Source organism: Miscanthus floridulus, chromosome 9 (genome assembly GCF_019320115.1).
Source record: "Miscanthus floridulus cultivar M001 chromosome 9, ASM1932011v1, whole genome shotgun sequence".
In the NCBI taxonomy this organism is placed as follows: Eukaryota; Viridiplantae; Streptophyta; class Magnoliopsida; order Poales; family Poaceae; genus Miscanthus; species Miscanthus floridulus.
Genome location: NC_089588.1, coordinates 127,516,814 through 127,531,305, shown reverse-complemented (window position 1 = coordinate 127,531,305; position 14,492 = coordinate 127,516,814). Strand labels below are relative to the sequence as shown.

The 14,492-nt window shown below is 46.5% G+C and overlaps 1 protein-coding gene across 4 annotated transcripts; it reads left to right on the top strand.

Moving 5' to 3' along the window:
* Positions 1–765: 765 nt before the first annotated feature.
* LOC136484249 (probable E3 ubiquitin-protein ligase ARI5) lies at positions 766–6,145 on the top strand. Of its 4 annotated transcripts, none has more exons than XM_066481470.1 (10): positions 766–2,640; positions 2,813–2,883; positions 2,969–3,370; positions 3,910–3,963; positions 4,460–4,485; positions 4,795–4,863; positions 4,970–5,054; positions 5,183–5,269; positions 5,339–5,533; positions 5,639–6,061. In XM_066481470.1, exons 1-10 carry the CDS (start codon positions 879–881, stop codon positions 5,813–5,815), a joined length of 2,928 nt encoding a protein of 975 aa, XP_066337567.1. In that variant the 5' UTR covers positions 766–878; the 3' UTR covers positions 5,816–6,061. The 4 variants fall into 4 exon arrangements, with proteins under 4 accessions (XP_066337567.1, XP_066337566.1, XP_066337565.1 ...); XM_066481469.1 differs by having other exon boundaries at positions 767–2,640; positions 5,390–5,533; positions 5,665–6,145; XM_066481468.1 differs by having other exon boundaries at positions 767–2,640; positions 5,671–6,145.
* The last annotated feature ends 8,347 nt before the right edge of the window (positions 6,146–14,492 follow it).

Here is a 14,492-nt window from a genome sequence, read left to right as displayed (position 1 = left end):
ATATAGATAAGACACCGGATAACCTAAATAAAACACAGAATATAAAAAAGGAGGAGAAGAAGAAATCTCCAATAAACAACTCCTGTATTCATCTCGCGGCCTTCCGGCTGGTTTACATTTTACATACAGTAACCTTGATTCCAAAAGAACCAGAACCTATACTAAATAAAGAGTAAAAAAATATATCTCTTCAACTGATGATGGAGCTCCGACCCCGTTCGCTGGTCTAAAACTTGGCTGAAAAACACTGTTCCGGCTGAATTGTTACGAAAGAAAAACACTGTTCGACTGGTTTGATAAACAGTAAACTGAGAGACAACCAGCCGGCTGGCTGGTCTGAACCAGACCAGCGAACACGTCCTAAACCAAGAAAAGCACTGCCTCGTCAGCCGTCACCCACCAAAAAGCCAAGTGAGAAAAGAACAAGAATTTTATTGTGTCTTATTTTTGGCAGACACCGTGCAAGCGAGAACTGCGAGCTGACGAGCTTCCGCAGTGGACACACCATTGACCGTGCCCAAGTCTTTGTTGTTTTTAATTTTGTTTTCCAATATATCCAAGTGCTTATAATATAGTACCATGCTTCGTAGCTAAGTTTCGATAGTCTCTTTGTTCTTGTGCCCTTTTTATTATTATTATGGAATCGATTGTTGGCCTGCTGACGTCACCGAGATGACAAAGAGGGCATCAAAATCAAATCCCTATATTATTACCCATTTCATTATTTAATAATTTAATAAAAAAGCGGCTTTTAGGAATGCCCGCCCGGTTAATTAGCACACGGGATGCCAATCGACCGTGGCTACTGCCCAGGATTAGTCCAAGCCGTCGCCAAGAATCCCACTGCCCTGGCCTAGTGCAACCCGGGGCGGCGCGGCATGGCATCAGGCGGCGGCGGCGGTGCCGGTGTGTGCAACAAGAGATACCGACGATCGGCCGACGACGACGGTGAGACGAGCGGCCGCAACAAGAGATGCGGCTTCGGCCCAAGCTCTGGGGCCAACGACGACGGCGAGAGCGGCGACGGCACCGGCGCTTACATGGACGGGGCCAAAACGGCTGACGACGACGGCGCCGGCGAGGAGTACATGTATGGGTACGACGACATCGAAGCCGAGCAATCAGAGGGCGACGCCGCCTCGGCGTGCGACAGGGAGCAGAGGTACGTCGTGCTCACCGAGGCCGACGTCCACGCGCGGCAAGAGGCGGACACGGCCAAGGTCGCCGAGGTCCTGTCGATCCCGACGGGCTTCGCGGCCGTCCTGCTGCGCCACTTCAAGTGGCGCGTGGGGCGGGTCCAGGAGGAGTGGTTCACGGACGACCGGCGCGTCCGCGGCGCCGTCGGCCTGCCGGCTCCGGAGGAAGACGGCGACGAGCAAGTCCTAGTCCCCGATGCGCGCAGCCCGCGGCCGCAGGTCTGCGGCATCTGCTTCGATCCGTACCCCGCCGGGCAGACGCGGTCGGCGGGGTGCTCCCACTACTACTGCGACGGCTGCTGGAGCGGGTACGTCGCCGCGGCGGTGGGCGACGGCGCGCGGTGCCTATCGCTGCGGTGCCCGGACCCGTCCTGCTCGGCGCCCGTCGTCCGGGAGCTCGTCGACGCGGTGGCGGCGGGCGCCGCGGACAGGGCCCGGTACACGCGGTTCTGGCTCCGGTCGTACGTGGAGGAGAGCGGCGGGCGGATCAAGTGGTGCGGCGGCGCCGGGTGCACCCGCTCCGTGGAGTACCTCGGCGACGCGGCGGCGGCGACGGACGTGTTCTGCTGCGGGTGCAGGCACGGCTTCTGCTGGGGCTGCGGCGAGGAGGCGCACCGGCCGGTGTCGTGCGGCACGGTGCGCGCGTGGCTTGCCAAGAACGCCTCCGATTCGGAGACAGCCAACTGGGTGGTGGCCAACACCAAGCGCTGCCCCAAGTGCCGGCGGCCGATCGAGAAGAACCACGGCTGCAATCACATGACGTGCAGCGCGCCCTGCCGCCACCAGTTCTGCTGGCTCTGCTTCGACCCCTGGGACAACCACCGAGGCTGCACGCGCTACGACTACCGCCAGCGGCAGCAGGTGGAGGCCGCCGCCGCGGACGAGGAGGAGGCGCGCCGGAGGCAGGCCAAGGCGTCGCTGGACAGGTACCTGTACCACTACGAGCGGTGGGCGGGCAACGGCAAGTCGCTGCAGAAGGCGCTCGCGGACGCGGACGAGCTGGAGCGGTCGGAGCTCGAGAGGATGGCCAGGATGGTGGACGTTCCGGCGATGGAGCTCGGGTTCGTGACCGAGGCGTACCGGCAGATCGCCGACGGCCGGCGCGTGCTGCGGTGGGCTCACGCCTACGCCTACTTTTTGTTCCTTGACCCGGAGCGCGACGCGGCCAAGCGCGACCTGTTCGACGACCTGCAGAGCCAGGCGAACCGGTGGCTCGAGTGCCTGCACAGCTGCGCCGAGCTGGAGAGGAAGGAGCTCTTCGGCGGTGGTGCCAATAGTGACGGCGAGTCCGCCACCGTCGCCGTCGAGGCGTTCAGGGCGTACAAGGAGAAGGTCGCCAACCTCACCGGAGTGACGCGGAAATTCATGGGGAACCTTGTGAAAGCGTTCAAGACCAACCTGCCGGAAGTGGTGGTGACGCCGGCATTCGATTTCGATCACATAGGTAAATGCAATGGATTGCTCTTGTGCATATGAAATTCTTGCTGATGAGTGGTTTGCATCATTTGTTCCATGGAACAGAGCTTTGTTACAGTAGTATAGTATATTCTAAAGTTGCTGCCCACCTTGACATTGACATGCTGATTGCTGACAAATTCCACACTCGAATGTTCCAGTGAATGGACCAACGATGGGCAGACAAACAGCTGGTGTTGGTGGCATTATTTCTACTCCAACTGTTACACTGGTAAGCTGCACTATTATTGACATTTCTGTTTCTAATTTTTATTCTAATTGTACCTTTACAATTTTTATTTTTATTTTTATTATAGGAACCAGCAGCCATGCTACCGATGAACTCAACTTTTTTCGGAGAAGCTACAACCTCGATGGGACTGCCTAATATGGGAGCAATAACACCATTTCAATTCCACATGTCAAACATGATATCAAGTGGCTTGACATCGACGCCCCCTGTCACCTTCTCTATGTCTGGACCTGGACAACCAATTGGTACCCAAGAGATGGTACAGAGCACACCTCTTGGCTCCTTTGGCTCAAACACTTCTACTGCATGGGACAATTCAGATATTGCTGAATCATCCTCTCAGCCTAACAGCATGGGCATGAATCGACAAGCAGGAATCAATACCCTCAGTTCTGCCATGAATGTGCCTATTGGAATGCATCACAATGCCCAACAACCGCCACCAAAATATGTCAAAATTTGGGAGGTAAAGAGTTCTCTGTCTTTAGCATTTACATGTACATTAGACAACATCCCAAACTCTCCAGTGACACAGAAATGTTAAGTGTAGTGCAGAGCACTTCACTTATATATAGGAGCCTTAATAGGCCCTGCTGTGACCATATGTTTCTGTGCAGTACAAAATTTGGCCCTCTTCTGGTTTATTGGAAGGACATAACTTTGTTCAGTACAGCAGCCTGTACTTGTGTTAATATCAAAAAAGCATAGGATCTATGATAATTAATTGTGCTAGTTTTCATGATATATTTCAGTATACCATATTGCTATCTTAAATGTTGTATGCTGTATCAGCTGTCATGCATTTCATTCCTTATCAGTCAATACATTGTGGCATATATCAACACTGGATAAACTTTCTCCTTGGCCTCCAGATTCCACTGTCAGTTTTTGTAACACTGACCCATTATGTAAATTCTGAGTTATATTGCACATATTATCTTGTATGCTTGCCAAGTTGCCATAGGGGTTTCAACAACTGATGTTTGCCATCTATTTATATTACAGGGAACCTTATCCGGGCAAAGACAAGGACAGCCTGTATTTATTTGTAAACTCGATGTAAGTCTCTATTTGCATTATTGTACTTCCGAGCATTATGTGTTATTTTCTAAAAAAAAACTATAAAAGAATCCAATATCTTTTTGAATTTGTAGTATTACTAGCTGAATGATTGATTCCTGAGACATGGTTGACACTTTTATACTCTTTGTAGGTTTGTATGAAATCGAACGGAAAAATATCTTTTTTCCATGCAAAGCTTGTTCAAATGAATCTTGTGTTATCTTTGACCAACTTTCTTGCTTTGGAATAAACTCCTGAATGTATAATTTTGATTGCTTATGCTTCTAGTAAATAATTTAAACCCCTTAAAATGGACTGTTTAGTAGCTGTCAAGCTCATTTTCAGCCACGGGTTGTGTTCACCTTCAAACCTGGGATCTTTAGCCCATGTGCTTTTAGGGTCATGCAATCTTGCTATGTTTTTCTTTTACTATTTATTTATAGTATCAAGACATTTATTCGTGCAACTAATAATTCTGACTAATTTCTGACAGAGTTGGAGTGGAACAGTGTCCAAAACGTAAGTGTCCATTTTCTTGCACCTCTATGCCATTAGTGTTTTATGTTGATTACAGTGGTTGAGAACAATACTCCTAGTTAGTTGATGTTATTGTTGCCCTTGTCTTATCAGGAATGAGTTGTATTAGAATTGTTCATTTTTCTTAGTAGTATGTACGTGCTGATGCTTATGTAACACACAGTTTGATGCCCAGTGTGCATAATGCAAAGAGAAAATCCCCCCACCCCCTCTAGTGGAACCATTTTCTGCTATTTTTTGTTTTGCTTACAGACTAAGTAGGAAACTGAAACCACTGTTTTCCATATGCAGAGTTGCAGCAGACTGGCCAGAAACTATGCAGATTGTTCGCCTCATAGCTCAGGAGCATATGAACAAGAAGTTTGTTTCTCAACTCATTCCCATTCTTTTCAATATCAGACTTATTGCATTATCACATTTTCTTATAATGTGTTGTTGGTGATATCTTTCCTTGGATATTCTGAAGACAATATGTTGGAAAGACAGACTTTCTAATATTTCGGACTTTAAATCAGCATGGGTTTCTTGGACAACTACAAGAGAAGAAGCTGGTTAGTGCCTGATTCTAATCTTTTAGTACCTTCTATATTTGCTTGAGGTTCATCTATAGTCTTCTCATACACTTAACTTTTTGGAAATCATTTCATATGGTTCTAATCTTTAAGTACCATCAATTCAGTGTGCTGTGATACAATTACCATCGCAAACTCTACTACTTTCAATGTCTGACAAAGCAGGCCGCATGATTGGCATGCTCTTCCCTAAGGTAATCTTAATTGTAGTCACATGTATACATACTTACATGCATTTACTGAAATACTGCTCTTTTCCCTAGAACATGGTGATGTTCAAACCAGAGGTCTTAACTCAGCCATCACCAGTGCAGCAGGAAAAGCTACAGCAACAACAAGAACTTCTACACCACCAACAGCAACAGCTACAACATCAACAACAACAGCAAAACTTACAGCGTCTTCAACAACAAATCCTACAGCAGCAACAGATGCAACAAATGCAGCATCAGCAGCGGGTAATATTAATTATAGTCAAATAAGTATATACTTATACATGCTCGTTTCCATTTGTTGAAATATTGCCCTTTTTCCTTGGAACTTGATGGTGTTCAAATCACAAGTCTCAACTCAAAATCTGCCAATGCAGCAACAGATACTACACCAGCAACAACTTCAACACCAAGAACCACTACTTTTATTTACGCCAAAAGAACAGCAACAGCTGTTGCAACAAATGCAACAGCAACCTCAATACCAGCAACAGCTACGGCAACAAATGCAACATCAACAACAACTGAGGCAACAAATACAGCATCAGAAGAATCAGCAGCAACATATGCAGCAAATGCAGCCCCAGCAACAACCGCTGCCTCAGATGGTGGGTACAGAATTAGGCAGTGATGATGATGCAAGGGAAGATTGGGTCACTGGGGCTGGGCAGCATGCCTAGAGAAGTAGGGAGGGTTAATAAGGGCATACAATGACCTGATGATTAGGACGTTTCCTAAATCATTAATTTGATAATTTTAAAGAAAAGTCATTTGTATAGTGTTACGGGGTGGATTTAGAGTTTAAATAACCACACTATGTTATCTAGTAGTTAATATATTGTATTGAGTTTGGAGCTAGAGATGTGCGATTGCCCCATGTTTCTTCACCAAAATCTTTAATCGCTCATCAAAGATTTAGAATCTAGTTCTAAGCAGAAGCACTAGCTGAGTAGCTAGTTTAGGAGTCAGGACACACTTAACGCACACCACCTTCTCCCGTCTCCCTCCATCTCTACCTCTACCTCTCTGCTACTTCTCCCTCTCTTCTCCTGCCCTGACCAGCGCACGCTGTCGGCCACCTCGCCGGAGCTGAGGTCATCATTGGCTGGAGTCGCTCTGCTCTCTCCCTGTTTCCTCCATCCTTCTCTTTCCTCTTCACCTTACCTTCCCTCTCCCTCTCTCGCTCAGTTGGAGACGGGCGTAGAGCGCCGCTGCCGACACCTATGCCCCTGCCCCGGCACCCTGCTCCCTAGCTCCTCCCCCCCCCCTCTCTCTCCCTCTCGCTTCCCCTCTGTCTCGCTTCTCTCTGTTCCGTTCACGCGGATGAGGACGACCGACGCAAGGCAGTGCTTGGCCACATCACTTGACCCAATAGGGGCAAGCCATGCCTGGTGGTGGGCCCTGTCCATCATGGACTCTACTCCCTCTTTCCCTTCTCTATGGACACGGACCACGTGAAACAAAGAGAGAGAGGAGCTGAGTCCATAGATCGGTGTTGTGGTCTAACCAGACCAGGTTGGGGGCAGACCCAAGTGTGGTTCAGGGGCACCGAATATCCAAAATGAAGTTTTCTCTCTCCTCAATCGGCTATAATCGGGCAGCGGTGTCCTATGGCCTAATTTTAATGAACCAGAGTGTCTTCTGGCAAAATGCTCCAAAGTGGGTGTCCGCCAGCAAAGGACCATCACTTTCGATGTCCAACAGACAATTATCCCTAAATAATACTTGTAATGTAGGGAGCACCATAGCTAATTGAAATTTGAGGACAAGTGCCACCACACGTTCATCATTGCTCAAGTCATCCGAGTGGCTTTGTCATTACCCCAAGAGTTATCTGGGGCTTTGGCCAGTTTCTTTCTTAGGGTTTCTACTCCCATTCCTAAAAGCAGAGCGCGGGGCGCACGATGTCAAAAACTTTCGGCATGAAAATGTCGACACATAGCAAGCCGGAAAGATCTGCTTGATGGAGCAAGGCTGGAGATCTGCTTGGCTTCAACGCAGGACCCATTGACCCTGTGTATTCCTCCCGAGAGCGTGCCAGTCAATTTGACCTGCAATTGATAAGGACAGAAAGTTTATCAGTAATTTAAGGTAGAACATGTTGGTCTTGCCCAGACAGTTCCAAGTGTGCCGCTCGGGAGCAGCTAGTGTTGGCCCACTAGATCTCTGACCACTCACTAGTGTTTGCCGAGCACACACTAGTGATGCCAACCACGAACCACCGTTGTCCTACCTCTGGTCATAGTGTGTGGTCGGCCAACGTTAGTTGTGGTCGGCGACGCTGGTGAGTGGTTGACTCACCCATGCCGGTGATCCAGTGAGTGTGATGACAAGTATAATGCACGCGGATATAAGTAAAATCATCAGCTAGATAAAATATGACTAGCATGGAAACATTGAGCCAATGAATCTAATGAGAAAGGATATAGCATGCGAACAAATCGACTGTTTAGTACAAACGGATCTACAAATGCTCTAAATCTAATCTGTTACCATCAACAGTGAGGTTCGACCGGATCGATGGCAGCTATGATGATAATAACAAACTAAAACCCAAGAATCCATAAAACCATCTATACATTGACAGGCTTTTCGAAAGACATGCTATATATATGAAAACTCAAGCGGATCGGCTGAAATAGCTAATTCAGGTGGAGAAGGACTATAGTATGTGAACAATCGACTATTTAACATAGACAAACCTATGAACTCATCAGACTTAATCTGCTATCTCTAACAGTGGGGTCCGACCAGATCGATGGCAGCCGTGATAAAGACAACAAATCAAACCTTTAAAGTAAACATATCTATCCACATTTAACAAAATCATGCAGACATACTGTAGGCGTTGAAGCATAGGCGATCAGCTATTTAGCCGATGCAAGCATAGCAAACAGTTAAGATCATATTTGATCGAGAACAAATCTACCAACTAGCATCCTTTGATCTAAAGTGCCATAAGTGGTGATCGACTGGATCGTTGCAGCCATAATAGCGAACCGTAGACCAGATTTAACTAACTAGCAAACCTCTTCTAGATCATACATGCCTTAACCGCATACTATGCATGATCAAGATCAAAGTAGAACAACCGATGAAACATAATCTGTTGCTTAAAGTAAGAATCATCGTATTGTAACAAAGCAAACGATGGACTCAAAGGATATGAGGCCGATCTAGTTCGATCTCGATCGGGCAGATTAATGTTGCTGAAAACTAATAACAATAAGAACATCAGCAAGATCGGTAACTTGTTGAATCTATCCAAAGGATGCCACTCTTAGGTAGAGCAGATAACTTGACCTTAATCTAATCCGAGCAGTGGAGGTCGACCGGATCGATACAGCCGTACTCAAACTAGATAAGGATTGATAACTAGCTTATACTAGGCTCGCAGTGGAGGTCGACCGGATCGATGCAGCCTTACGAACCAAAGTATAAGACATGATGGTACTTACAGACAAGTCGGAGGTCGGTCAGACCGATGCAGCCCTGCTTGTTGAAGAACTCACCGAGATCTACACTACTCCTACTCCTAAGGGTTGGCCAAAGCCAAAAAAAAGTAATTTGTATTGATTGATTGGATGTCTTTTTACAATAGCCGCGGTCCAATATTTATACCCGGAACCTAAGAATAAATCATTCTTAAGCACGACTCATTACAATCTTTGGCATAAGATAAGACATTACTAATTTAAGATAACTTGGACCTTAATCTTTCCCTTTTTGTAGAGTCCAACATGTTTTTCGCGACGGCAACCGTGGCTCATTGTCGTTATTTGCTGGCGCCATCTGAAGAGAGCTAATTCTAGTGCTGCATTTGAATCAGCTGATATCGACCCTTATGCAATCGATTCCTTGATGACACGATCTTGGAAGCTTCGAGTTCCCACGTTCTTCTTCCCAAATTTTGGTGTAAACACATGCCCCCAATTTTGGGATAAAAGTAATTTTATTCTAAAATTATCACGTCTGTACTCCCGATAGGTCCGTAGTCACGGGTAGACAATCTTGATCTGGGGTCTACTATCTGTCACCGTTTTTGCCTGCTTATGAGCCCATGCTTCAAAAGCTTTACGAGAGCATCATTGCTTCACGGGTGCTTGGATCTATCTTCCCAGATCGACAATAAATGTTTATCCGACTCTAGCGAGAGCAACTCAATGACTCAGTTATGTTTCTCTTCTGCTTCCTTCCTCGAGAGCCCTTGGCTCTACCAGACCCTCCATGGTCTAATTCCTTGCTATGAGGATCCTAAGTGGTTAGAAGAATTCTTGTGCATAGGCTGATTGTGTCGCTCATTTCAGTGCCTTGTCGAGCAAAAGGATCAGCTACTGCGGTTAGAAGAATTCTTGTGACATCACCTGAGTTTTCTCACCATGATCGCAAAGCTATTCTAGTGTTTGTAAGGGCTAAAATGTGTGGACACCTTCCCCTTGTTCGCTTCATCAGATGCCCATCGGGGATACCACATGCTTCTTTCCCACGGTTTCCCAGCCACCGAGAAATGGGTATCTTTCAGTAGGCGGCTTTCTTTCCCATTGTTTCCTAGTCACCAAGAAATCGATTGGGTATATGGGCATCTTTTAAGCAAGCGGCCTTTCCTCTTCCCCTAATGCAATTCTATCAGCGGGCCGATATGATTTGGTCCATGATGACCTTCGGCCTTGTGGAGACCCGAACTCCCTTCAATCCAAAGAAGTCTTAGTGGGTTGATCATTAGTTAATGTAAACCTTTTGTATCAATCCCATGATATTTTGTAATTATGGGAAGCAATAAGTCTGAATCTGTTGTCTCTTCGTGATCTGCCCCCTGAATTTCCGGAGTGTCGACCCATTTCCATTTCTAACTTTAATTCCATAACCCCGGCGAAGCCTATCTTCTCACCTCCCGGGCTATATATACGGGCCATGGCTGTGGATCGAAAAACAACCTGCTTTGTCCTAAACCTTCCATGTCCTTGGTGTGATTTTGCTTTCCCATAGGTTCAAAGGCATGGAGAACAGTAAGAGGTCTGCCGAGGCGGCCTTTAACGGGTCTGTGTCACCATGCCAGCGTCTTCGTCATTAGGAGGGTGCACCCCAGGATGCTCCCACTGTCTAAGAACATAGGGTTGACTTCGCTCAACTTCCAGGGTTGTCTACATCAACACTTTGCCGCTCGCTCCCCTGCTACCCGAGGAAGCAGATTGACAACAGCGATCTGATCACGTCTATCGATCGGGCTGGCCAGAAGCTCGTCGATAGCCTTTCCATCGCAAAATCAGCTCTGACCACTTTGGCTCAGTGCCATCCACCCTCTGATTCTGATCTCTCAGAGACCGATCAAGAAACTCTAGGGATTGCGGCCACCATCCATCAAGATCCCCCAAGGGGCAGACCCACCGACCAGGTAGGGGAGAGGTTGGCTGAGGCCGAGGCCAGAATCATGGGTGAGATTCCTACCACACTTTTCTGTTTTTTCTTAGTTTTGTCTTCAAGATCTTGATTATCCCTTTCTTGAGTTTTTTAGATCTATTGGCCTAGTTGGAAAGCCTCTGATCAGCTACGGAGCACGCGGTAGGATTCATCAACGCTAGGGGTGCTGTGCTGGTGGTTTGCTTGTATGACGTCTCGAACCGCGTCAGAGAGGTTGCTCTTCACGGTCTTCATCATGGTGCTGCCATGGCATTGGCTGCAGCAAAAGCTCACTCTGGCTACGAGCTTCGACTTCTTCCCTATGGTTTTCCAGCCACCGAACACCCTGAGGATCATGAGCACCTGGTCAGGGATTTCTTCAAGGCCGCCAACTTCGTAGCTCTTGCTTCCCAGGCCGATGACATAGTGAACAAAGTATTCTCTGGTCTTTAGCTTGTAATAGGAGAAGCTAGCAAACAATCTCCTTGTTTTAAGTGGTTTCTCTTTTGCTCTGTACTTCATGTTCCATGTACTAATTTGCCTGTGTTTGTTTTTGCTCTATAGGAGATGATGAGCACATGTCACCTTCGGATACGAACAATGATTATAAGGTGCACTTGTTCCTACATTTGCATAGTGGCTTTGGTTATAATTCACTTGGTTCCACATGTACATGTCACTATTTGATTGTAGGTTTAAATGTGTTTCATAATGGAAGTTCATCAAAGTTGAACTTTCGGTTCGTCGACAGCCCGACAGTGCCTCATTGGGAAGGCCATAACTCATCCATCCGGAGTGCGATTGAGGTCAATGAGCACTTGATGGAAAGCTTGTTTGATAAGCTGTCAAATAGATCTGGTCCCATCTCAATATCATGTCAGCAAGGCCTCCAAATCACCAATATATTCTATCACTATTTCTGGCGAGAGCTACACTGTCGTCATGGGCTTGTTAGACATCCTTGGAACCCAAGCCCAAGTTGGAGCACACCCCAAGAAGATGGAGAATGCATAAGAGATGGCCTTGGACGATCTCCTCCTTGGCCACCACCTTAGGAGGCCAGAAAGGACGTCCAAGCCAAGCCAGAGGCCCAGTCCAATCCGAGTTTGAGTCTGCCTCGGCTGTCAGGACCAGTCTACAATAAAACAGACACCCAGGATGCATCCGGACTCCGTTTTTGATGATCCACATATGGATGGAAATATAATTTCATAAGGAAACCAATGGAAGTGGTCCCACATCAAAATTCCATCAGAATCAATGGGAATCATCGAAACAAGTTGATATCCAGAATCTATCACAGCGCTGCGTCGTCGTCTTTTGGGCTGTTGGGCCTTGTAACGTGTTGGGACACATTTAGGACGTGAAGAGGGATCCTTGGACATCCCTTAGACTATATAATCAGTAGCCACCACCTACATTAGGTTTTGGGTTTTGTTTTAGATCAATCTGTCATTGAACAGTCGCCGTTATCGGTTTGCAAGACCCCAACTTTGAGTGCTTAATCATTCATCTGCAATTGTCACTTTAATTGAGTTGTTTTTTATCTTGTTCTTGCTTGTGTTCTTCGATTCGCAGCATGGATTAGCCTTCTTGGCGAGGTCAACCGATTTGTGACACGGTTGATAACCAGAGGAGACATGGTGCTAAGGTTGCAGGGTTTGGGTCTTTGTGATCTGAAGCCGGATCGGTGTGTCGCTCTCTGAACAAATCGTTGTTTATCTTGACGGAAGATCGGATCCCCGTTTCCATTAAGTGGTAATCAGAGCTTCAGGTATACCGTCAAGTTCGCATCTTACCCTTAGTTTGAGTGTTTTTGCTTTTATCCCATAGTCCAATGCCATATTTGTTTTCTATCCTATAACCATCCGCGTCATAGCCTTTGCATGATTCAGTTTCAGAGTCCGCTTTGTTGAGTTTGTCTCCTAGGTCAAAGTCTTGTTGTTGGTTTAGATTGTGTTCTTTTCTAGTTTATGTTGATCCCTTCACCCGCCGCTATTCCGTATCACCATCGGTTTGCATCTTGTGTCCACTAAATCCCTGATTCGAGCAGCTTCCTTAAAACAGTCATAACTTTTGTATCCGAACTCGAAACGGGACAAATTTTATATCTATGGAGAACGCCAGAAAATTTTAAATCTATTTGAACCCAGCGTTGCTGGGTTCCCAAAAATTAGATTTGCGAAATTCGATTAGGAAAATTGAGTTTCTGGGCCCACAAGTTTTGGTATGCTTTTTAGAGCACAGTCCTAATTTTCTATAGGCCACATCTTTTATTCAATTGAGCTCAAATTTTTTGTGGTTTATTCTTGTGTGCTCCTTGCTGAGAAAAAAATATCAAAAGAGCAAAAGCAAGAAAAAAAAGATTGGACAAAAAATAAAAGAAAAAATAGTAAAAGAGAATAGAAGATATCGAAAAGGAGCACATAAGGAACATTCAATAGCTCTATTGTTTGTGATACCTTTTGCCTTGTTCATATCCGTTGCTACCTTTGATACTTGTTTTCTTTCATCCTTGTTTCCTCTCTTGTTTATCACAACTGGTGATAGGAACACGTATAGGCCAGCAACTAGGACAAGTGCTCTGGACATTTATTCAATATTGTTGTCTGTCACTAACTTGTGTGCCACATATATATATTTGTTCTTTTTCGTACCTCCCAAGCTCCACATATTCTTCAGATCGGTACAGAAAAAGACCCTTGCAATCTTGGTGTCACACCCTCACATGTATCACGAACCAGCCACTAGTTGTACCGTCCACTGCTTTCCGTTGGTAAGAACCTTGTAAGAACTTGGTAAGACGTGTGAGAGTGTGATTCCACTGACCAATAAATAGTTGATAGGGCATTTATTCTGATTGCTAACAATGCCAAACAACGAGTTTCTTTTTAAGTGTGAAATGCAGGACATCATGGACCGACGGACTACAAGGATGGATGAAATAATTGCAAAAGCGGTCACTAGAGCATGCACACAACCTTCCTCCTCCGCTGCTACAACAACGTCATCACCGTCACCTCCCGCATGTACTACAGAGTTTGCACAGCGTGTGCTCAGTTCTCAAATGGAGAAGGCAGAGCAAAACCAGTTCAACAACTTGTTCCAAACATACTTTGTTGTGAAGGAACGACGTTGTCGTGTTATGCTTGATGGTGAGACTTGCAACAACCTTGCAAGCTTAGAGATGGTTGAGAAGCTTGGTCTGACCACACAGCCACAGCCACATCCATATTACATCCAATGGGTAAATTCTTGGGATAAGATAAAGGTAACTGAAATTGCTCGTATTGAGTTTTCAATTGGTCTTTATAAGGACAGCGCATGTGGGGGTATTAACCCCTATACCCTTACGGCTAAGCTTGGGCCGGCCCAGATCGGTGGGTTCGGTCCACCAAAAGACGACGTGCGGTCCGGCCAACCTGATCGGAGTCCCGCGCAAGGAGTCAAGGCGGATTTGGCGATCAATCAAGATCCTGGTCGGTTAGAATAGGAATCCTTATCCGGCCACATATGGCAATTGTAACTGGCTAGGATTAGTTTCTAGATCTGTAACCCTGCCCCCCAGACTATATAAGGTGGGCAGGGGACCCCTCTAAAAAACATATCTCATTGGCATACAGCAATACAAATCAGACGCAGGACGTAGGTATTACGCCTTCTTTGCGGCCGAACCTAGATAAAACCTCGTGTCTGTCTTGCGTCACCGTCTTGTTTGTGGCTTGCGCATCTATCTGCCGACAATCTACTACCTTGGGTATACCCCTAGGTAGACTACCGACCATATTTCATCGACAGTGGCGCGCCA

Coding starts and splice junctions, on each gene's coding strand:
- LOC136484249 (XM_066481467.1), top strand. CDS start 879: ATGGCATCAGGCGGCGGCGGCGGTGCCGGTGTGTGCAACAAGAGATAC. Junction 2,641..2,812: donor ATTCGATTTCGATCACATAG/GTAAATGCAATG, acceptor CGAATGTTCCAG/TGAATGGACCAACGATGGGC. Junction 2,884..2,968: donor CTACTCCAACTGTTACACTG/GTAAGCTGCACT, acceptor TTTTTATTATAG/GAACCAGCAGCCATGCTACC.